Source organism: Rhinoderma darwinii, chromosome 7, assembly GCF_050947455.1.
Source record: "Rhinoderma darwinii isolate aRhiDar2 chromosome 7, aRhiDar2.hap1, whole genome shotgun sequence".
NCBI lineage: Eukaryota > Metazoa > Chordata > Amphibia > Anura > Rhinodermatidae > Rhinoderma > Rhinoderma darwinii.
This window is the reverse complement of record NC_134693.1, coordinates 18,119,687-18,141,041: the sequence shown is the minus strand read 5'-3', so window position 1 is coordinate 18,141,041 and position 21,355 is coordinate 18,119,687. Positions and strand designations below refer to the sequence as shown.

The window sequence follows — 21,355 nt, the reverse complement described above, 5'->3', positions numbered from 1 at the left end:
ACCCTTGCGAATTAGTTTATATACTTTTAAAGGACTTTCTTATAATCCAGAATATTTAATAAACCAGCACCTCTAAGATTCCGTTGATGCCTGATTACATTTTTTACTGCATATGTATTTGGTTTTTTTCTTTCATATTCTATTCTATGTTTCACGCACTGTATATATAAGTAATGATATCACCTTCATCATTGGCCTCTTCAGTCACAGAATTAGTTGAGCGGCATTCACACAGTATAAACAGAACGCAGCTATGTTTGTTTTTTTTACTTAAAATAAATAAAATTATTTTAAAAAAAATGTGGTTCGAAATTACATTTTAGCTGAATATTGAAAATGAAATGTTGTTGAAATGTAAAAAAAAAAATCTGATTTCAACAGTAAAAAGTCAAATTATTTATATTTTGTGCACTTCATGAAATGTTAGTTACCTGGACAAATGTACAATAAAAACTCTACATACACAGAACAGACATAACATGACATAAATATCTTCATATTTACAGTAATATCGCACTATATTAAAACAATGCAACAAAAAAGCACATGAAACACAAAAACATTTACATTCCTTTTTTCCCCAAAAATAAAGATTTCGTTGATGTGTTAATAGTGTAACGGCAGGGCAATACTGATTGTATATGGCACGGTGCTTTCGGAGGATATAATCAAAAATGTCATAAAAATAGCTTATTCAAGTTTATGTGTGTTAAAAAAAATGCATAAAAAATAATTTAAAAACAACTAAAAGACAAAGTTAAAGAGATGATGACATTTTGTTTTTTAAAATGGCGAAAAATGTTATTACAATTTTTATTTAGTAAACTTATTGTAAATACAGTTTTATTTTTTTCAAGAAAGATTAATAATTATCCAAACCTTTTTAACGCTTTAATATTTGGTTATATTAGTATTGGGTTCTTTAGTCTCGGAATTTTCTGGCAGAGCATTTCAACAGTTCATAAAATTACATCTGTGAGATCAAGGATCCGTGATTTTAACTTCTGCCCTGCACAAAATGGTCCAAACACTTGGCAAATGTACCAACCGCTTCAGCTCTAGTTGTTTTTTAAGCTAGGCCCCATGGAGATATTTGGTCACCCGCGAGTCATGGTAAAATTGCAGCATTATCACAACTCACATGCAACCTCAATGTTTCCTTTTGAGGGAAAGAGTAGTGAGCAACCGGTGTCGATCACAGAAATTTCAATTCTGACTTTTAACCCATAGTGAAACATTGAAGTCACAAGTGTGTCACTGTAATGCTGTGATTTTTTCCGAGACTCTTAGGCAACCAAATGTCACCGCGGAGTCCTCGTCCTTGTTAAAAATTGACAATAAGCAGATCCCAAAGTCTCCTCCTGCTGGGCCCCCCAGGAATCAGCTGCAATCTGCAAGCTAACCTGGCAGTAAAGTGTTTAATTTCTCTACAGCGCCACCACAGGGAAAATGAAGCATTGCACAGTGTCCATTCATATCAATGCATTGTATATGTAACGCAGAACAGGACAGGTCCTCCACAGCAGGAGACGCTCTTTGTAGCTGCTTTCTAGTCTGGCCAAGATATGAGAATCCTAAACAGGAGACCCTCCTCTCCCCATTAACTGAGAGCTCTGTAGTAGGGTATATGAAAATTGGGTTTTCTAAATTGGACAACACCTTTAACTCCCTAAAAAAAAAAAAATTTTTGTATTTGCAATTAATTTTTCATTTATATATATTTTTTTAAATCCTCCTTATTGAGTTTGATATCAACTTAACCTGATATGTTGTTGATTATCATCATTTGTATTCACCCTTCACCCAACCAAGGTCCTTACCCATAATGTTCTCCCAACTATAAATTAAAGGGTATATACAATTATCAACATACATAATATATGGTTTATATGACTTATAGTCTTCATATCTGGCACCAAAGAGGTCTATATTGCCTGCCATGCTGTGAAATACATCCGTCTTACTTTCTTTCTTCTGAAGGTCCATGAGATACGTAGATTCAACTGTTTTAATGAAGACACTGATCAGCTCAGTCTGGGGTGTAACAAGTCACCATGGGGCCCCTGAGCAAAACATGGAATGGGGCTCCACTCCACCATGACTAGTGAGTTGAGGGTATTATTTATTTTGATTACAATTACATTGGTCTTTAATGTGTATTTTCCTTCTTTCTTTGACTTCTATTATCCACTGTGATCACTAATTGCACCTCAACTCTGAGTGCAGGTGGGCCCCATTTACTGCTGGGCCCCATAGCAAATATTATGCTGGCTGCACTGGTAGTTACACCCCTTTGAGCTCAGCATCAGGTCACATTGACATAGCATTATATACCCTCTTGGGGTAGATTTGGAAACACCGTTGGCTTATTTACTTTCGATGAGTTCACATTTTTGTTCTGTATCTGTTTTTTGGGAGATGCTGAAAGTATTTGTTCGTGAGGAAGCAGGAGATTCCGAAATAGTAGCAACCTTCAAGGAGTTCTTGATGGAACTAAATTCCCAAGCATGTAAGTCAATGATTTCTATGCCGCAGCAGCGCCTGGCGATTCTGAACAGTTTTTTGAGGACTGTTTTCCTTAGTAGAATGTAAACCCACGGGTCCAATATTTGATTCCAAGTGGCCATTCGGAGAGAAAAAAGTATTGTCTTATGAGGATCCTGGGATCCGTATACGTTTAATCCAATGTTTGCCATTGTCACCTGAAAAAAAAATGTAAATATATATTAAAATATATAAAAATATCTTAATGTTATATTTTTTAATGCACAACAATAAAATTTAAAACAATTGTTGTTACAAACATTTCAGAGATACAGAAACTTCCTAAAGCCTGTATTGGTCACTGAAGTAAGGCCCTCTCATTTAAAGGGAACTTAACATTTGACAAACTTCTGACATGTCATAGTGACATGTCAGAAGTTTTGATTGGTGGCGGTCCGAGCACTGAGAACTCCCACCGATCGCTCAAAGGAAGCGGCAGAAGCGCTCAGCCGCTTCTTTTCTGTTTGGCTTTTTCCGGAAAGCCGATGTACCGGAGTGCGGGCGCATAGACTTTCTATTGAGCCCGTACTCCGATACATTGATTTCCGGAAAAAGTCGAACAGACAGGAAGCGGCTGAGCGCTCACACGACCGCTTCTGCCACTTCGTTTGAACGATTGGTGTGGGTCTCAGTGCTCAGACCCCCACCAATCAAAACTTCGGACACGTCACTATGACATGACAGAAGTTAGTCAAATGTTTAGTTACACTTTAAGAAAAGGTAAACCTGGTATCCGAGTCACCTGCAATGTACCCTAAATGTCCCACAAGCAGAGGTGAACTGAACATTTGGGATCATTTAGGGCACTGACAGGAGCCCGAGGCTTGGGAGGGCCCATAGCTCCTCCGTCTAATGCAGCATTCATAAGTTTATGGACTTCTGAAAAAAAAACTGCTGCTCAAATGCAATGTACTGAGTATTGACTAAGCTTAAGTGTATCATAACTACGTTGGGTGGTTAGAGGGTTAAGAACTTTACAGCCCGAGGGGCCCAAATACTGGAAACAAAAACAGCAAAAGGCGCTTCCGGCATTTTCGTTGTTCTGCTCATCTGACGGAGCAGAACAATGGAAACACAGAGGCAGATGTGAACAACTTAAAGCTCATGGGCCCAAGTACAAAATCTGTAACAGGGCTCCCCGTCTACCATGTACCAGTTATAATACTTGTGTCTTCTTATGTGGCAGTCTGACAGCGGCCTGGGTGCGACTGCTACCTCTGTACCCACTATAGCTATGCCGCTGCAAGAAAGTGATCCATACTAACAACTGAGTTCAATTTTTGCATAGGTGGATGAAGGGCTTGTAGACCCTACAGACACTGGACATGTCCCGACTACTCCGTCCTCTCCACAAGTGATATATTTTCACTACAAGCCCCTTTCTGAGATAATTATCCGTCGTTCTGTCAAACTGTGAAATTTTTTACCATAAATCTGTCCCACAGAATAAAGATGTCTGACGAATTCACATAAAGTAAAAGCGAATCAATTAGATAATACACCGAGTAGGACATTGCAGACACTGCCAAATAAAGACGCCAAAGCAATGCAAAGGGGCAGTGCCAGTAAATAAAGGACAGAATCCTGCCAACCGGAGCCATTGAGTGATAATAGTATACGTCTCCTCTACACGGGACTACGGGCTACTGCTAATGACAGAATGAAGGCGTTAATAGCCGTTTAATTTCATTTTAATGATAATCAATCAACTGTATGACTGATCCATTATTATAATGATAGAAAATGGGATATATGTGACAATGCCGGGTAGGATATTATTGTATATGAGTATGGGCCTTAATTATCAAAACTGTAAAGGCCTAGTTCACACGAAGTATTTTGCAGGCAGAAAAAATCTGCCTCTAAATTCTACCTGCACTTTCTTGCCTTGGTTTTCCGCCCGCAGCGATTGAGCACTGAGTGCAAAAAATGCAGCGAAAAACGCTTTTTCTGCCTTCAATTTATTTCAATGGGAGGTCAGAGGCGGTACAGCGGCAAGAAAGGACAAGACGCTTTTTTTTCCCCGCAAGCGGCTAGAACCCACTCGGGGAAAAAAAACACCTCCGCCTCCCATTGCAATAAATAGGAGGCAGTTTCGGACTTTTTTTGGCGCTGATTCCGACGCGGTTTCCGTGTCAAAATCAGCTCCAAAACACAGTGTGAACTGGGCCTGACACAAAAACTGTCCTTGTTGCCCGCAGGTACCAATCAGAGCTCAGCTTTCATTTCTTAAACTGGTCTAAGAAAAGCTGCTCTGTGATTAGCTGCTACGGTCATTAAGGCCAGTTTTTTTTTATCAATAAGGTCCTATATTACGTGTAATAAATCAGACATCATTTTAGACATGGCCATATTTATCAAAACTGTCTAATTGGCTTTGTTTCCCATAGCAACAAATCAGAGCTCAGCTTTCATTTTACTTGAGAAGTAAAAAAAATTAAAGCTGACTTCTGACTGGTTGCTATGGGCAACAAAGACAGTTTTACTGTTGACAGTTTTGATCAATGTGGCCTATAAAGATTGTTATAACTTTTGCTTCCTGTAGGGGTCACTGGTGGGCCTTATTTATCAAAACTTCTGAAAACGAGTGTCAAATTATCATATCACCTTCTGGATTATTAGACGCCAGATTAAAGAAATTCCACTATATATCCACTTTGATGTTCCGTAAACTCTGCAGCCCTTTGCATGTATCTGTGTTTCCTATATGGAAGTTAAATCCCTGGATTCTTTAAATGGGTTTTCCAGGTATATAACATTTTAGGCACCTTTAATATGTACGTCAGTGCTACTTACAAACTCCGGCGGGCCGATGCGTAATTTCGCCCCTTTCCACCGTTCCCTCCTTCAGTCATGTGACCACCAAGTGCCGGTTTTCTATATGAGTAGACTGAAATAGGCGGGCCATGAAACTCACACCCAGCCCGAAACCCTTCCTCTTCTCTCCAACGTGACCCCTAAACTCCTCTCCCTCTCCTCTGCATGATGCCGTCCAAACTAAAAGGAGGAGTCGCAAGCAATGAGATTTTGGTCACATGATGTTATGACGCGCCGACCACTGGGGGCGTGTCTAAAACTGAGCCGTGTCGGACATGTGGTGGTTACCACTGACTACGAATTAAAAAGGAATAGTTATGCTAATCACATGACTGAGGAAGAGAACGTAATTGAGGGGCGAAACGGTGCATCGGGCCGCCAGGGCATCGATCTATATGTAAGTACCGCCGTTTTACATATTAAAGGCACCCAAAACGATATTTGCCCAGAAAGCCCCTTTAAATTACAAACAAATAAAACTTTTTGGAGTAAATTTTCGACATGTTCCTGGCTCTGAGCGCCTGGTGTCTGCGAATTTTGGCATCAGAACAATCGAATGTACTTTGGCTGAAAACGAAACGTACGTTAATTTATATGACAGCAGCCAGTATGAAGCAACTAAGGGGCTATGAACATTTAGCGTTAAAGGGGTTAAAAGACTAAATCTATAGATGAAGTTTTTGGGAAACCCTGTAATCAGTCCTTCCTGACTACTTGATGTGTCTCCTTTGATCATTTTTCTCAATTCTATAGAAAGAGGTGCACGTACTTTCCGCAGCTACATTAAATACACAATATAGTGTTGACATACGCAAGCTGACGGCCGATGTCTGACTTCCTGTTAGGTTACGGTAATTTCCAAAATACAGCGCCGCCTGAGATACTGCTTATCTGTCCTAATAAAATATCCAGGTTGTTTACGAAAATTGTAGAGCTATATTATAAAATTGTGCTTTTTACATGTAATGTCTCTGCTACTGTGCCCACCAGCCAACGTGGGCATATGGATTTATTGGGCGCATTTATTATTACTTTCTGAAAGATGAGTTAGGCTGCAAATGCGACAAATTTAACACAGTGGCTATGCTCTGTGTATTTTGGCGCATGTCAGTTTTCTCTTCTTTATGCGCCTAAATAAGTCTAATACAATTTACGAATCTGCTTACCTACGCAACCACTTCTGTACACCTTTGAAAAGTGTCTAATGAGGAGCAAAAAGGTACCAAAGGACTTCATAAATGTGGAGCATGCCGTGTGCGCCAGTTTCTCAGCTTAATTTGAGCCAGAATTCTGGCACATTTTGATTAGTATGGGTATGTTCACACGCAGTATTTTCAGGTATTTTCGGGCCGTAAAATGCCTCGAAAAATGGCTGAACAAACGGAAGATGAACGCCTCCAAACATCTGCCCATTAATATCAATAGAAAAAATGGTGTTTAGTTCCGACGGGACGTTTTTTTACGCGTTTGAAGAAACGGCGCGTAAAAAACCTGCCCCGTAAAAAGAAGTGCATGTCACTTCTTGCGCCGTTTTTGGAGCCGTTTATCAACCTGTCAATAGAAAAACAGCTCCAAAAACAGCTGCAAAAAAACGCCTCAAAAAACGTTTGTGGTTTAAAAAATGGCTGAAAATCAGAGGCTGTTTTCCCTTGAAAACAGCTCTGTATTTTACAGCCTTTTTGCGTGTGAACATGCCCTAAACCTCCCCAAATAGTTTTTGTTTTGTTTATATATAGATTTATTTTTATAAAAAGGATTTTTTCATTATTCTTTTTTCTTAAACAGACTTGTTACACGACACATTACATGGTTTTATTTATCAACATAACATCACATATCTATCTAGTTGAAATCCTTACTTGAAAAAGAATAACAGATAGATAATAGATGATAGATAGATAGATAGATAGATAGATAGATAGATAGATAGATAGATAGATAGATAGATAGATAGATAGATAGATAGATAGATAGATAGATAGATAGATAGATATGAGATAGATAGATAGATAGATAGATAGATAGATAGATAGATAGATAGATAGATAGATAGATAGATAGATAGATAGATAGATAGATAGATAGATAGATGTACAGTGCGCTCAGATACAATACATGTAAAAAGCACAATTTTATAATATTACTGTGGATGTTTTTCTACTGCTCTTCTTAATATTCTCTTTTTGGAAAATAGGGTGAGTGCCCCGAAAAGAGCGGCCCTATGGTGGAACATTACCCTATTACACCCCATCTTGCCCCTATCTTCAGATTATTTTAGTTGTCACTCTTTCAAGAGGCAAATATTCTTTACGATGGTTATAACTTTTTATTTTGCTCAATGTAGTTGTATTTTGTATTATTATTATTATTATTATTATTCCAAGTTTGTATTTTTTCCATTTCTTTATTCCAATTTTTTGTAATGTTTTTTTTTTTACACATTTTTTTTTTTTTAAACATTTTATTTAATGTCTATACTTTAAGGCTTGCCTTCACACAGATATCTTGGACAATTAAGCTTATAGTGTGGAGTGGTAAAACATTACCGCCTGCTGGCAGCGTGAGTGACGCCACCATGAGCCCATTATCGAAATTAATGATAATATACATAGTAATGCAAACCGCAGCACATCTGGACGGAAACTGAAATCCATTTGTGGGAAGGGGTTAAATAATGTATTTGACCCTAATTTATTCACCGGTCTGAAAATACTTAAAGGATGAAATAAAGCTGTGAAGGAAAAAAAAGGAATCATTTTGCCATTTGCCATGTCGCTCCGTCATTCACTTATAAGACCCAGAACACTGATGAGCCATTTTCTGAAGAAATTGAGGCTTCTCACCTCAGATATTCATTATCTAAGAAAAACATTCCATAGAATTTCAAGTACACAGCACATATAAAATGTAATATAATATCTATACCAGATTGTTGCATTTTATAGCCTCTCCCCTCCCCCATCTTTTTGGGAAACACTAAGATAAAAAAAAAAAGTGTGGACAAATCAAAATCTATTGATTCCTTTTACAAAATATATGGTTACCATAAAATATACTGCTGGATATAGCCTCCTATTTATTATATCTATTGAATATAAGATCAGCAGGATGCAGGGTTAATGATATAATGTGTTTATGCATAAATATATTTTTCCTTTTTTTTTGCCTTTTTTTCTTTTTTGATCATTTATTACATTTATGTCTATTTGTCTTTTAATTTTCTATAGCAAATAGATAAAACCCAGGGGTGGAACACATTTTCTTGGTGCCCCGGACGGGGCTCAAGGCGAATCCCACGCCCCCGCCCCAACTTGATCCTGAAATTCAGCATGATTAAATTGTCCACTGTTAAAAATTTCCCAATCCTAAGTGTAGTAAAAAAATAAAAATCTAAAGACAATCTGAATTTCTTTTTTAAAAAAATAAATATATGAATAGCATTTCCCTGAATGGTGCCCAAGACGGCCGCCTACTCTGCCTACCGCTGGCCTCGTCCTTGATAAGACGCCGTATACACAACCGCATTATGGATCGTTCTTGCATAGATATATGATACAGTACCTATAGAAATCTATTGGTCCATACTGGTTTTTATACGGAAGCACATATTTTCTTACGAATTTTGTATTAAGAAAAAAGTTGCTTGGTCGAGAACAGGCCATAGAAGGGGTGCATACAGCACCTTGCTGAGGCACGAGATCCATAATACACATTTAATAATGCCCATTGTTTCACACGTGACCTCTGACTACTATGAAATTTTAATCTAAAATACTGCACCAGTCAAATACCACAAAAAAAACTCCTTGTCTGAACCCAGACCTAGGCCGGTGTCACCTGGTCATTCTACGTTCACATTATTGGGTCTGTATTAAGGTCGCAAAACACTCTGACCCCCTGCGGTTCTCCTGAACCAAAACTATATCACCAAGAAGCCTACGTGATCTAAGTTCAGTCTACCAGCACTGCGGGGGATCCAGTTGTCGGGCCGTAATACTGGCCCTAAAATGCTGCTGTATGATGACCGTGTGAAACCAGCCTTAGGGTACAAAATTGACGTTGAAAGGAACAGCGACTGTCATCACTGAGATGGTTTTTCTTGAGAGATTACATTCCACATCTTAATGAGTCCCATTCTCTGCCAGTTACTGCTCTTGTTGAAAGCCTCTGTATTTCTTCTAAGATGGCATTCATGGCATTCGTCTGAAGGAAAAGCTTTGCTGTAGGATGCAGAATGGCGGATGTTTTTGTGCTTATCTTTCCTCATAGAAGGTCATGTAATTATTGCTCTTATAGATGCGCAATTGCTACTAGATCGTCAATCATCCATATGCAGCTCATCACTGACCATGCAGTTTGGCAAAGATTTAAAAGACAGAAAAACTGGACTAACAACCACCTTGAATAGCAGAATTAGGGGCGTGTAGATATATACAATTAGAACATAACTGTTAATTATCTGAGATACTTTATGTATCTGGTCATCTTATGTACCCATACAAAAGCTACTATAACAGTAAAAGATACCGAGCATCCAAAAATCAGCTCCTATTTAGTCCCCCTTATGACTCAACCCCCCATAAACTTTAGATTCTTAAATTGCAAAAATATAGAAACACGTAAAGCGTCTCTGCGCTATTGTGCCTGGGCCTACTTGAGGATCCTCTAGTTCCCTGGTGGGCTATTCCAAGCCTATTGCTGTGCATGTTAATGGGGGAGTGAGTAGAAGTGATTGGCCAAAAATTCTGCCAACTGGTTATTATCTAATGTATATGGCTAGCTGAAATCGTATCCTTTAATTCAAACAGAGGCTACAGAGGTTATCTTTGAGGGTGAGGGCCCGATGCCGTGGGGACGCATCGATAGTTTTAGATAGTGTTTACCATACAAATGTGTAGTCCTACCTAAGATTTACAAGTCATTGAGTCAAGCACAGAACAACGGGTGGTGCTGGAGGTCTACAAATTTTAACTAGTCAATATTGGTGACTCCTTTTACTATGTTGTCTACATTACCCTAATTTTATTAAGGCCAGTTTCACACGAGAGTAATACGGGTACATTTTTGGTCCCTATGATGCTGTAAGTTGGGTCAGCAGGGCCAGTCAGACCACCACTGATCAGCAAGCGACAGCATATCCTAGCGATTTGCCGTCACTTACCCCGGCTGTAATACTCCTTTATCCTCTCACCTACCCTAGATCTCCAGGGATATTAGATAAAAACCCATAACCACCCTAGCGCACCACATATTTTACTGTTAACCCCTTTACCCCCTAAAAAGACCCCAAAGTATCTTAGCAAGAAAACTATCACTACCTCAGAAATTATGTAATACATATAGAAAGTTGCAAAGAAAATATAATGGGGGCAAATTTGCAAAACCCCCTTAAAAATCTGTTATTCGGGCAATGAAAACCATCTGTTGCAAAAGCGGACATACAGTACTCTTTAATTCGTGATTATACTTTGAATATAGACAATCTACCGTACGCTGGGCTATGCTGTTCCTGTAACTCCCATAGTAGTGAATGGCAGTACAGAAGCAGCGTAGCATGCGAGCTACGCTGTTTCCGTAACTACTATTCAGTTCTATGGGAGTTACCGAAACAGCGTAGCTCAGAGAGTTACGCTGTTTCCGTAACTCCTGACCATGTAATCAGGAAGGGGCCTGGAGGCAGCGCGAGCACAAAAAGCTAAAACGGGGTTTAGGGAGCCCGTTCTAGAAATAGGTGTGGGTCCCAGAGGTGGGACCCTCATCTATCTGACATTTATGATATATCGTGTGGATATGTCATAAATGTCTCTGATGGAAAAACCCCTTTAACTCAATTAGATTAGGGAAAGGATTAGAAATTAGAGAATATCAATTTTTCAACAGAATTTTACTTTTTCTTACCTGATAAACAAATTTGCCCCATAATAATAATGACGGAGGTGGGTGGGTTTGTATGACGCATGCTGGGGGGCACATTAGGGTACGATTAGTATAAATTTACAGAAAGGCCCCAATTTAAAATACATTAATTTGTAAATCATGTGAAACATTGGCGATGTAAGAACCTTTCTAAATTGTTGGTGGAAATCTGTTCAACTCTGTTTATTTTTACATTCTGCCCGGGGGAACAAATGTTTCCATATTAGCCGTAAAAAAATGTCAGGAATATAATGGCACTGGAAATAATAAATAGCTCATTAGCGCAAATGAAGCTATTTTGTATCTGAAAGCATCATGGGAATTTAAGTAAGGGCAATCAGGTTCAGGCCGGTGAACTTGCAGGTATCATGGTAAATGTGCCAAAAAGCCGAGACCAAATATAAAACGGTACCAGTGAATAGCACATTAGCTGTTTAATAGCGGGGTCACGCTGTGATGTGCGCTCGTGGTGTGGAACGTATTCAGAAGAAATCATAGTGAGTGCCTGCCGAGAGGAACAACCATTGACATGTCCAGCATCTTTCACAAGCACTTCTGCTGATTGGGTCGGTAATTATGGAATGATGTGTGAATTTGCAACTAGTTAGGCCTTAATGATATGTAAATTATATATATATCTATAGCCTTAGAATTTTAATGGGCAATTACTCTTTTATATTTAATGACATCATTTATGGGGTCCATATAAACAGCTGGTAAACAAGAAGGATCAGGGAACGACTGGGATTGGCGTTGAAAGACTTGCTGATGTGTTTCTGATTTGATCCTGTTCTTTTAGGGCCTTCTTCACACACAGAATTTGTCTGACAATTTAAACTGCATCGAAAAAACGCTTCTAAAAACGCCAACGTTATTAAAATTCATTTTTCAAGATGTTTTTGGTGGCGTTTTTCATTTGGTGTCATTTTGTACATCCTTTTTTTTTGGCGTATCTGAAGTCCTATAGAAAAGACTATGGGAAAACCACCGGAGATAACGCAATAACCAGAGCGTGCTGCATTTGAAAAAAAGCGCCGCTAACCACAAAATTGCCTCAAAAACGCCACAAACCAAAACACATGCATATAGTGCATTTTATATTTTACTATAGACTTTAATGTAAAATCTGGACGTCTTCTGGCAACACTGAGGGTATGTGCACACACACTAATTACGTCCGTAATTGACGGACGTATTTCGGCCGCAAGTCCCGGACCGAACACAGTGCAGGGAGCCGGGCTCCTAGCATCATACTTATGTACGATGCTAGGAGTCCCTGCCTCGCTGCAGGACAACTGTCCCGTAGTGTAATCATGATTACAGTACGGGACAGTTGTCCTGCAGCGAGGCAGGGACTTCTAGCATCGTACATAAGTATGATGCTAGGAGCCCGGCTCCTTGCACTGTGTTCGGTCCGGGACTTGCGGCCGAAATACGTCCGTCAATTACGGACGTAATTAGTGTGTGTGCACATACCCTGAGGCAGATTTATCAAAGCTGTCTTACAGTAGAACTTTCCTTGTTGCCCATAGCAACCAATCACAGCGCAGCTTTCATTTTTCCAGAGCAGGTTAAGAAATGAAAGCTGAGCTCTGATTGGTTGCTATGGACAACAAGGATAGTTTTACTCACAGTTTTCATAACTGTGCTCCTTTATTCACTGTCTTTTATGAGTCATGTAGGGTAGATTTTTTATAACTGTCCAAAAGTCAGTTCACACAGCATTTTTTCGGGGGGTGATTTTGACACAATAAAGGCAAAAAAAAAAAACGCTACAAATCGCCCCCCATTGATTTTGACTGTTCACGGAAAAAAAAGCAGAATGCTCTTTCTTAGGACGGCAGAAAAAAAACACGGCGCTCGTTTGAAGAGTTTTTTGCCAAAGTTTTTGACCAAAAACTGGCCACAGTTTTTGAATTTAATTCATTTGACAAAACTAAAAAAACACAGCAAAAAAAAAAACAAATAACGCTGCCATTTTAAAATCTATCTCAAAAATCCTGAATTTTGAGGCAGATTTTCTCTGCCTGACAAAAAACTATGTATGGACTTACACTAAGGGCTTATTCACACAAACATTGTATATGTCCGTGTGACGGCTCTTAAAACAACGGCCGTCACACGGACGCATGTATTTCAATGGGGCCGTTCACACGGCCGTGGTTTTAACGAACAGTGGGAAGTGTCCGTTGAAAAATAGAACATGTCCTATTTTCTTCCGTTTTCAAGGACGTGTAAAATGGCAGTTTTTCACGTCCGAATTTGCACTTGTTCGCCTGAATAAGCCCTAAGACTACAACTGTTTTTGTTGCAACCAATCACAGTGCAGCTTTCATTTTTCCAGACCAGTTTAAAAAATGTAAGATGAGTGCTGATTCGTTGCTATGGGCAACAAGAATAGTTTTACTCTTAGTGTATGTTCCCACACACAGGATATGCTGCAGATTTTCTGCAACAGGAAATCTGAAGCGGAATCTAAAAAAAATAAGTGTTTTTTCCGCAGCGATTTTACCTGCGGATTTAGTGTTAAACATTGATCATACAAAGTATACGTTCACTTGATTTCCAGCATTTTTTTACTGCATTTCCGATACGTAAACGCTGTAAAAGCCGCAACAAAACTGTTGTGGAATTTCTGCTCCCCAATGAAGTCTACGGGCCAAACCCGCAGCATCTCCACACAGAACCCGCAGCATAAATTGAAATGCTGCAGAATTGAAAGTCGCACCACAGAACACTTTAGGCACGACTTTTCTGCGTATATTTTTCCGCAGCGCGGGCATGAGATTTTCTAAGTCTCATTCACGTTGCTGCTACTTTAAATGCTGCAGAATTTCCGCACAGAATTCGGTTGTGGAAATTGCGCAGCGCTTACGCTACATGGGAAGGCAGCCTTAGCCTTTGATAAATCTTCCCCTATGTGTAGATTAGTGGTAAGAAGCTTTGCCGTGCGTACCATAAAGGTAGACCATGGAGGGACCCCTGCCTTAGTTTGCTGGTCACATCCCCTTTTATACTGGGTGGTGAGACCCTGTGTAGGACCCCCATGCTCCAAAGGAACTGCATTATTAGCAAACACCAGGCTCTTCTGTCCTCGGTGGCAAAACATGGCACCATAATGGGGTGCTATTATGATCTTTGCTATGGGGCACTCCTCTTCTATGCCACTGGTGAGAAGCCACATCTTGGGGCTCTGAGAGCCTGTCCTAGTTTAGACTTAATACTTTAGTAACATTCTGTTAGTCCAGTATCCGTGGTACGAGCCCGTTAGTAAATCACTTGATAGTCTTAAATGGGCTGTATCAACAAGACAACCCCTGTGCATATGCCCTATTAGTGCATTATTATGGGGGTTACCTGCTTAGCTTAGCTAGAGTTGCCCCACTCTGCTTGGCCATGTACTACAAATGAATGTTCTCCATGTAATTCTGTAATTCTACATTTCACCAGTAGTGGACGCAGTAGTGAATGTGTAGCAGGCAGCAACTTTCCCCGGAGATATTATTTGATTGTGAGGCTTCCTTTTAAAAAAAAAAAAAGGGGGGATGTCTTGTGGAGTCAATCATTTTAACTGCATTGAGCTTTTAAGTTTAGGAGAAAAACAAGTCATTATTAGGAAATAAAGGTTTTCAAATACGTGATCGTGTTTAAACGTTCATTTCCTCGCACAAACGTAACTATGTTCATATTGTAAACACACTCCTATCCCCCGGCCTGGAAAAGCAGGCGTGCCGTGTGGGTGAGCACTTTTCTTCATGATGTGTGACCTAAGTAAGATGATTTCCTGTGTAACGAAATTCTACTGGGAAGAAAACAACAAATTTGTACGCACTTTCCAAAGTGAAAAATTGTGTGGAAAATATATGGAAATTCAATTCATCTGGCACCCAATGGTTCACAATTCCTGCTAATGCAAGTTAGAAATGATCTAAAGGAGAGGGGTAACTTGAAACTTCTGCGCGGTGATGCAAAATCTGTACTTTTTTGGGAGAGCAGTACCGGCCTACTCATAAGAGGGGTCTTTTAGGCCCTCTCCGGCTCCAGGGCCAATATGTGACTCCAAACTCTGCACCCGCTATTGTTACACCCCTGCCTGATAGTCAGGGGGCAGCAATTTGTAAGGAGCCCTGCACCAGTAAGAAAAAGGCTTGGTAGCAACAGGAGAAGACCAAGCAGCAGCAGGAGGTCCGGTTCTACTGCGAGTAAAGGTATATTTAACCCAAAAAAATACTATTTAATCTAAAAAGCATTGGGATGTGTTAGGGTATGTTCACACGTAGTGACCAAAAACGTCTGAAAATACAGAGCTGTTTTCAAGGGAAAACAGCCCCTGATTTTCAGACTTTTTTTTAGCAACTCGCGTTTTTCGCTGCGTTTTTCGCTGCGTTTTCGCAGCGTTTTTTACGGATGATTTTGGAGCGGTTTTCATTGGAGTCTATGAGAAAACGGCTCCAAAAACATCCCAAGAAGTGTCCTGCACTTCTTTTGACGAGGCTGTAATTTTACGCGCCGTATTTTGACAGCGACGCGTAAAATGACAGGTCGTCGGCACAGTACATCGTAAGACCCATTGAAAGTAATGGACAGATGTTTGCCGACGTATTGGAGCTGTTTTTTCAGACGTAATTCGAGGCGTAAAACGCCTCTATTACGTCTGAAAATAGGTTGTGTGAACCCAGCCTAAAAGGAGTTTTCCAGGTTTTAGGAATAGTATTCTATGGCAATTCTGTTACCTGCCGGCTCCTCCACTCTCCCCCAGTGCCCAATCCTCTTTGTTTACAAATGAAGGTGATGAAGTGATGATCATAGTGACGTCACATGGCCGTAGTGGTCAATCACCGCCACCCTTGATGACATTTCATCCATAGTGGCATCATACAAACAAGAAGAACAGTGACCGTCCTTAGAACCTTACTCTGAAAACCCGAGAAACACTTTTAATATTTTAAATCTATGTAATAATAGAAGCAGAACATTTGATTATATTTCAGATTTTAATGTCATTTTAAGTAAATGTCTGACTTGAAGCAACTTTAATTATATAAGGGAATTCTAAAACAAGTGATTTTCTAATTAAAAGAGGTTATCTGGTTTAGACCTTAGTGAATTATTAGTTAGTAGATTGGGGATCCCCATTTGTAACTTCCATCAATTAACCGGAGCAGCGATCAGCTACAAAGACCACCTCTCCCTGGAGGACCTACCACATTCGTGTATTACACGGTTTCAATGGGCACCATGTAATGCTTCATTTCCCCTGTGGTGGCACTACAGAGCTGACAATTTACAGCTGATTGCTAGAGGTCTTAGTAGTGGGATATCCTGTGTTGAGATTATTTTTAGGGCGCCTTTCTAACAAAAAAAGGAATTTTCCAAAGTGGACATTCCCTTTCATATGATATTTAAAGTGACTTCAATCCAAAAGCCATTTTGAATACTAGTGGATAATTACATGCTGGAATAGTAAAAGTTAAACAACACATATTGGTAAGTAATACACAATCCAAAATGTTTCCTAATGTGTTTGAAAACTTACCAAGAATGGAGTCCAGCAAATACACGAGACGCACATAATAGCCAGGAGTTGGATTATCATCTCTAGATGATGAGATCTTCCTTGTCTGTGTTGCTGGCTTTTTAGTTTGGATCTGAGTAATGTTATTCCAGTCATGGCATTGCATAAGAATGAGATGGCCAAAGAAAGTAGCCCCAAAGAGGAAAATAAGAGCAAATGGAACTGATCCATCCAGTATTCAATCTGTTCAGTCTTAAGAAAGCACCAAGTCTTGGTGGCCTGGATATGGTAGGACCTTAAAGTCACAATCGGCAACAAAGCCACTGAGATGGCAAAGAGCCAGACAAAAGCCAAGATCATCTTGGCATGTCTTGAAGTCATTTTAGTTGAGTGAAAAATGGGCTCGGTGACACCAATACACCTCTCGACCGCCATCACGCTCCCAAGTAACAGCGGGCAGAGGCCGAAGAATACCATGCACATACCAAAAATGTTGCAAAGAATGTTCGAGTGATCAAATTTTGACCAATCTCTATTTGAGGCATAGACAAAGACAGCTATAGTCCCATTAATGAGATGGCCGAATAAGTCAGTAAAGACCAAGCCACTGGCAAATAATAAGAAGGAGGCCTTGGACTTTTTCCTGAACCTCTGGTAAGCCTTCAATAGTATGACTATGGCAAGGCTGTTGGATGTTATCCCCACTGTCATGAATACTATGGAAAATAACACTGATATCTTTAGGTTCCTGAGGTCTGTAGTGTTTGACGGGGCCCCAAGTCCGCTATACAGTCCCTCCTCCGTCAAGTTGTTCATTGTTGGATGAGTAGATCCAGAACTTAAATCATCTCCATAATACAATGTAACCTGTAAACATGATAAAGAAAAACATAAGAAAGGAAATAAAAACTTCAAAAAGTAACATTTGTTTCCTAAATGTTTACAGTATAGGATATGCCACCAACATGACCGGTGGGGTCTGATCGCTGTCGATGCTTCGAACGAAGTGGCAAAGGCACTGGGAAAGAGGTATGCCACTTTGTCTCCATTCGACTCTGCTTAGCTTTTTCTGAGCTGCCACATGGATGACCATTATATTCAATGGCCGTCCATGTGGCCTCCTAGAAAAAGTTGAGTAGAGCCTTCGAGAGACAAAGTAGCATGGTGCTTTCCTAGAACCACTACCACTATGTTCTAGAGATCAGCGGGAGTCACAGTGAACTGATCAGACATTGGTGGCATATCCTAACACTATTCCTCAATGTCTTTCATGAGACAGCCACTTTAATATTATATAATTACACAACCCATTGTCACAGATGGAGAGTAGTTTTAGTATGATGTTTTACTTGGTTTTACATAGGACTGCGGGTTCCTATTCGTAGTGGTAAAAAAATAAGTCATTCATTTTATCTCCTCCTCCTTCTCATATACCACAGATTAAACCAAGCTAACTAGAAACCTGGCAAACGGCTGTTTGCAGTGGAAGACTAGTCACAGTTAGCCATGCCTTAAAGGAACACTTCGGTCAAAACTAGACACTTGAAATGGAGAATGCCCCTGACATCACTATTTATATAAGGACAGTGATGTCAGGAGCTTTCAACTATGGCGTGCCCGGTCAGAGCATAGGAAGCACTTTGGACAGGGACTCCGGGACTGGAGAAGCTTCTGACCTCACTGTACATATATGGATGGAGTCCCCGGCCAAAGCGCTTCCGATCCTCTGGCCACCTATGTGGATAGTGACATCAGAGGCTTCACCGTATATGGACAATGATTTCAGGAGCTTTTCCAGTCCCGGTGTCCATTGCCAGAGCTCTGATCGGGGAGTCCGTAGTTGAAAGCTTCTGACATCACTGTTCAAATATGGACATTGACCACAGGAGTTTCCCTGGGCCAGAATTCCAGGACCGAGCGTTATCTGATGAGATAACAATATGCCATTACTTTATAAAATTGGAAAAACCCTTTAATTGTTTAATATTGTATTTTCTCTGCAAAGTGTACAAAGAAAATGAGACCCTGGACATCAAGTGAAGTAGCCCCCCCGCCCATAATTTTTAGACAGTTTTTCTCGTCATTTCAAAATCCTTGGTGGTGGTTTTAGCAAAAGGGTTCATTTTTAATTCCCTGGTAAGGTAGTGAAGCGGTTAATTTTACATTCCCTGGTGGTCTAGGGCAGGTCAATGGTAAATTCCTGTTGTTTGGAAATGGTGGCCATGGGCAGTTGTCCAGTATACCATCCCCTAAAACTGGTCCTGGTGTTCTGATATTAGAAGGAGAAGCTGTGCTGCGCCATTGACAGAATACAGACTGCCAAAAATGGCTCCTGTTTTATGCTGATCGGTTTACATAGAAATAGTGAGGAATATGAATTCCCTGCAATGCTGCAAACCTATTTTCATATAATTCTGGGATTGATTCCAACTATAGGTAGATAATAGGGATTTCTTTTTTAGCAGTCCCTTAAAGGAACACTCCAGGCACAATTTATTCACTCGCAGAGGGCGGTGCATGTCTTAGGGGGCGGTGCATGACGCAGGTATTCTCTCTTTGGTGTTCTTTGGTGTTCTTTGGATCCCTGTGTCATGCTCCGCCCACTCGGACCCTGCACTAGACATAACACAATATAGCAAGTTTGCCCAGAATGCACCTTTATTACACGAGTGTACAGTAGTTCTACGAAAAAGTCAACCTTGACTTGACAGAAATCCCCTCATAAGAAAAATCCACTGCATGTTACTACTAAATAAATATTGCCATATTATATTTATAATTCCCCTCAAAACTAGGAGTTTCCTATGGAATTATCTATGTGCTGCACTTTCCTGGAGATTTTCGCTTGCCAAGAGACACGTGTTCTCTCTTAATCCTAGAGCAATTGTGAAACATCCTAAATTACTTTCATAATAAGCTTTTTATTCCTGTTTGAGCAACTATGGTTCTAGTCACTGGCCAGCGCAAACAGCTTCATAAATACAGATGTAGCAGTGCTGAGCTTGTTAGTACAGCAATAATGGGTTTGTCAATTGGAACAACATCTTATAATGTGATGATGTGCTTATCGGTGGATTTGTATAGAGGTTTAGGTGCGAGTAAACCTACGGAGGTGTATAAACAGTTTAATGGCACATTCAGCTCTACTACATCTGTACTAGCAACATGGACAAAATGTACAAATATTACAGAATTAAAGAAACCGTGAGGAGTCAGATCTGTTTGGCCACAGTTCCGATGAGTCTATATTTTGTAAATTGACATTAATTTTTCTCTGTACAATAGATATTGATGCCTCCGCTCCTATAACTTACTTCTTAGGTATATCGTATTGATTCTAGAAATCTATATCATCCTTTAAGTACATGGCAGTCTTTTGCCAAAAAGAGATCTTAACCCAAGTAAAGCTACAGAAAAAGGCTGAAAAGTTGTCTTAGCGAAGGAGCGTACTAGAAAAAACACGGTGTACTTCAATCCAAGTAAAGAACAGGTTTGAGAATCATAAATTACCACTTCTCCTTCCTGCCTATATATAGAACGGACGGAATAAGTACAGAGCCCCGAACACTGAGACTTCTGTCCTATTTACAGCAGATGCAGTCTAGTGGGGCGATTGTACACCCGACGTGCTCAAAAACAAAGCTCCGGTTTGGAGTCACTTTAAAGATTATACTAAAAAATAGCTGAACTAGCACTCCCTCAATGTATAAATATTATTAGAATCCCTTTCTAAGCAAGAATGTGCTAATAAATTAAAGGGGTGGTATGAGATTAGAAACAACGCCACTCCTACTCGTGGGTTGTGTCTGGTATTGCAGCCCAGATCCATTGAAATGAATGCAATACCAGACAGAGCCTATGGAGAAGAGTGGCACTGTTTCTGCATTTTTTTTTTAAACTCATATAACCCACTGGAATCCAATTCCTGCTCTTGCCCTTTAGGAGCCATCAGCAAGGGACATACTTGAGGACTGTATTTTGTAACAAATTTTTGTTAACCCATTGCTGATGGGTATTTGTGATATGGTGCTGTGGGATGTTAGCATTGCTGGATCTACAGGGCAACTGTGGGCAATTGGAGATTGGGATTATTGTGAGGGCACTGCAATTTTTAAATGGAAAAACTGCTGGAAAGAACATTACATTATGGGATAGCTATTTATGCAATTTTCTAATTTAATCATTAAAGTTGCAAAACTTGTAATTTTCAAATCAAATCACTCCAGGGATTCATGTAATGACAATTCAATCAGAATCAGGGGGTTACAAATATCACCGCAAGGACGATTTCTCCTGGAAGTTATTGCAAACTATGACAAACTATGACATCCCTTACCCCTCGCAACTTGTTGTCTTTTTCCCAATTGACTTCAAAGGTAAAAAAAATACAAAAAAAAACAACATTCCCGGGACGGTTCTTTTAGAAAAACCGCGCTGCCGCTTGCAGCAAATCCGAGCTTTCAGGACTTCTCCTTTAATAAATAGTAGGAATCCGACCAATAATAAACCTGCCGGACTGTATTATTACCTGCACTTTATGGCAGCCTATACTCTGTCAATGCA

General features: G+C 39.9%; 1 protein-coding gene across 1 annotated transcript; it reads right to left on the bottom strand.

Annotated features, from left to right (window-relative positions):
- Positions 1-920: 920 nt before the first annotated feature.
- PTGFR (prostaglandin F receptor) lies at positions 921-17,641 on the bottom strand. Its single transcript, XM_075832116.1, has 2 exons — positions 16,814-17,641; positions 921-2,702 (listed from the first exon to the last, which is right to left on the bottom strand). The coding sequence occupies exons 1-2, from the start codon at positions 17,606-17,608 to the stop codon at positions 2,367-2,369; spliced, it is 1,131 nt and encodes a 376-aa protein (XP_075688231.1). The 5' UTR covers positions 17,609-17,641; the 3' UTR covers positions 921-2,366.
- Positions 17,642-21,355: the final 3,714 nt, after the last annotated feature.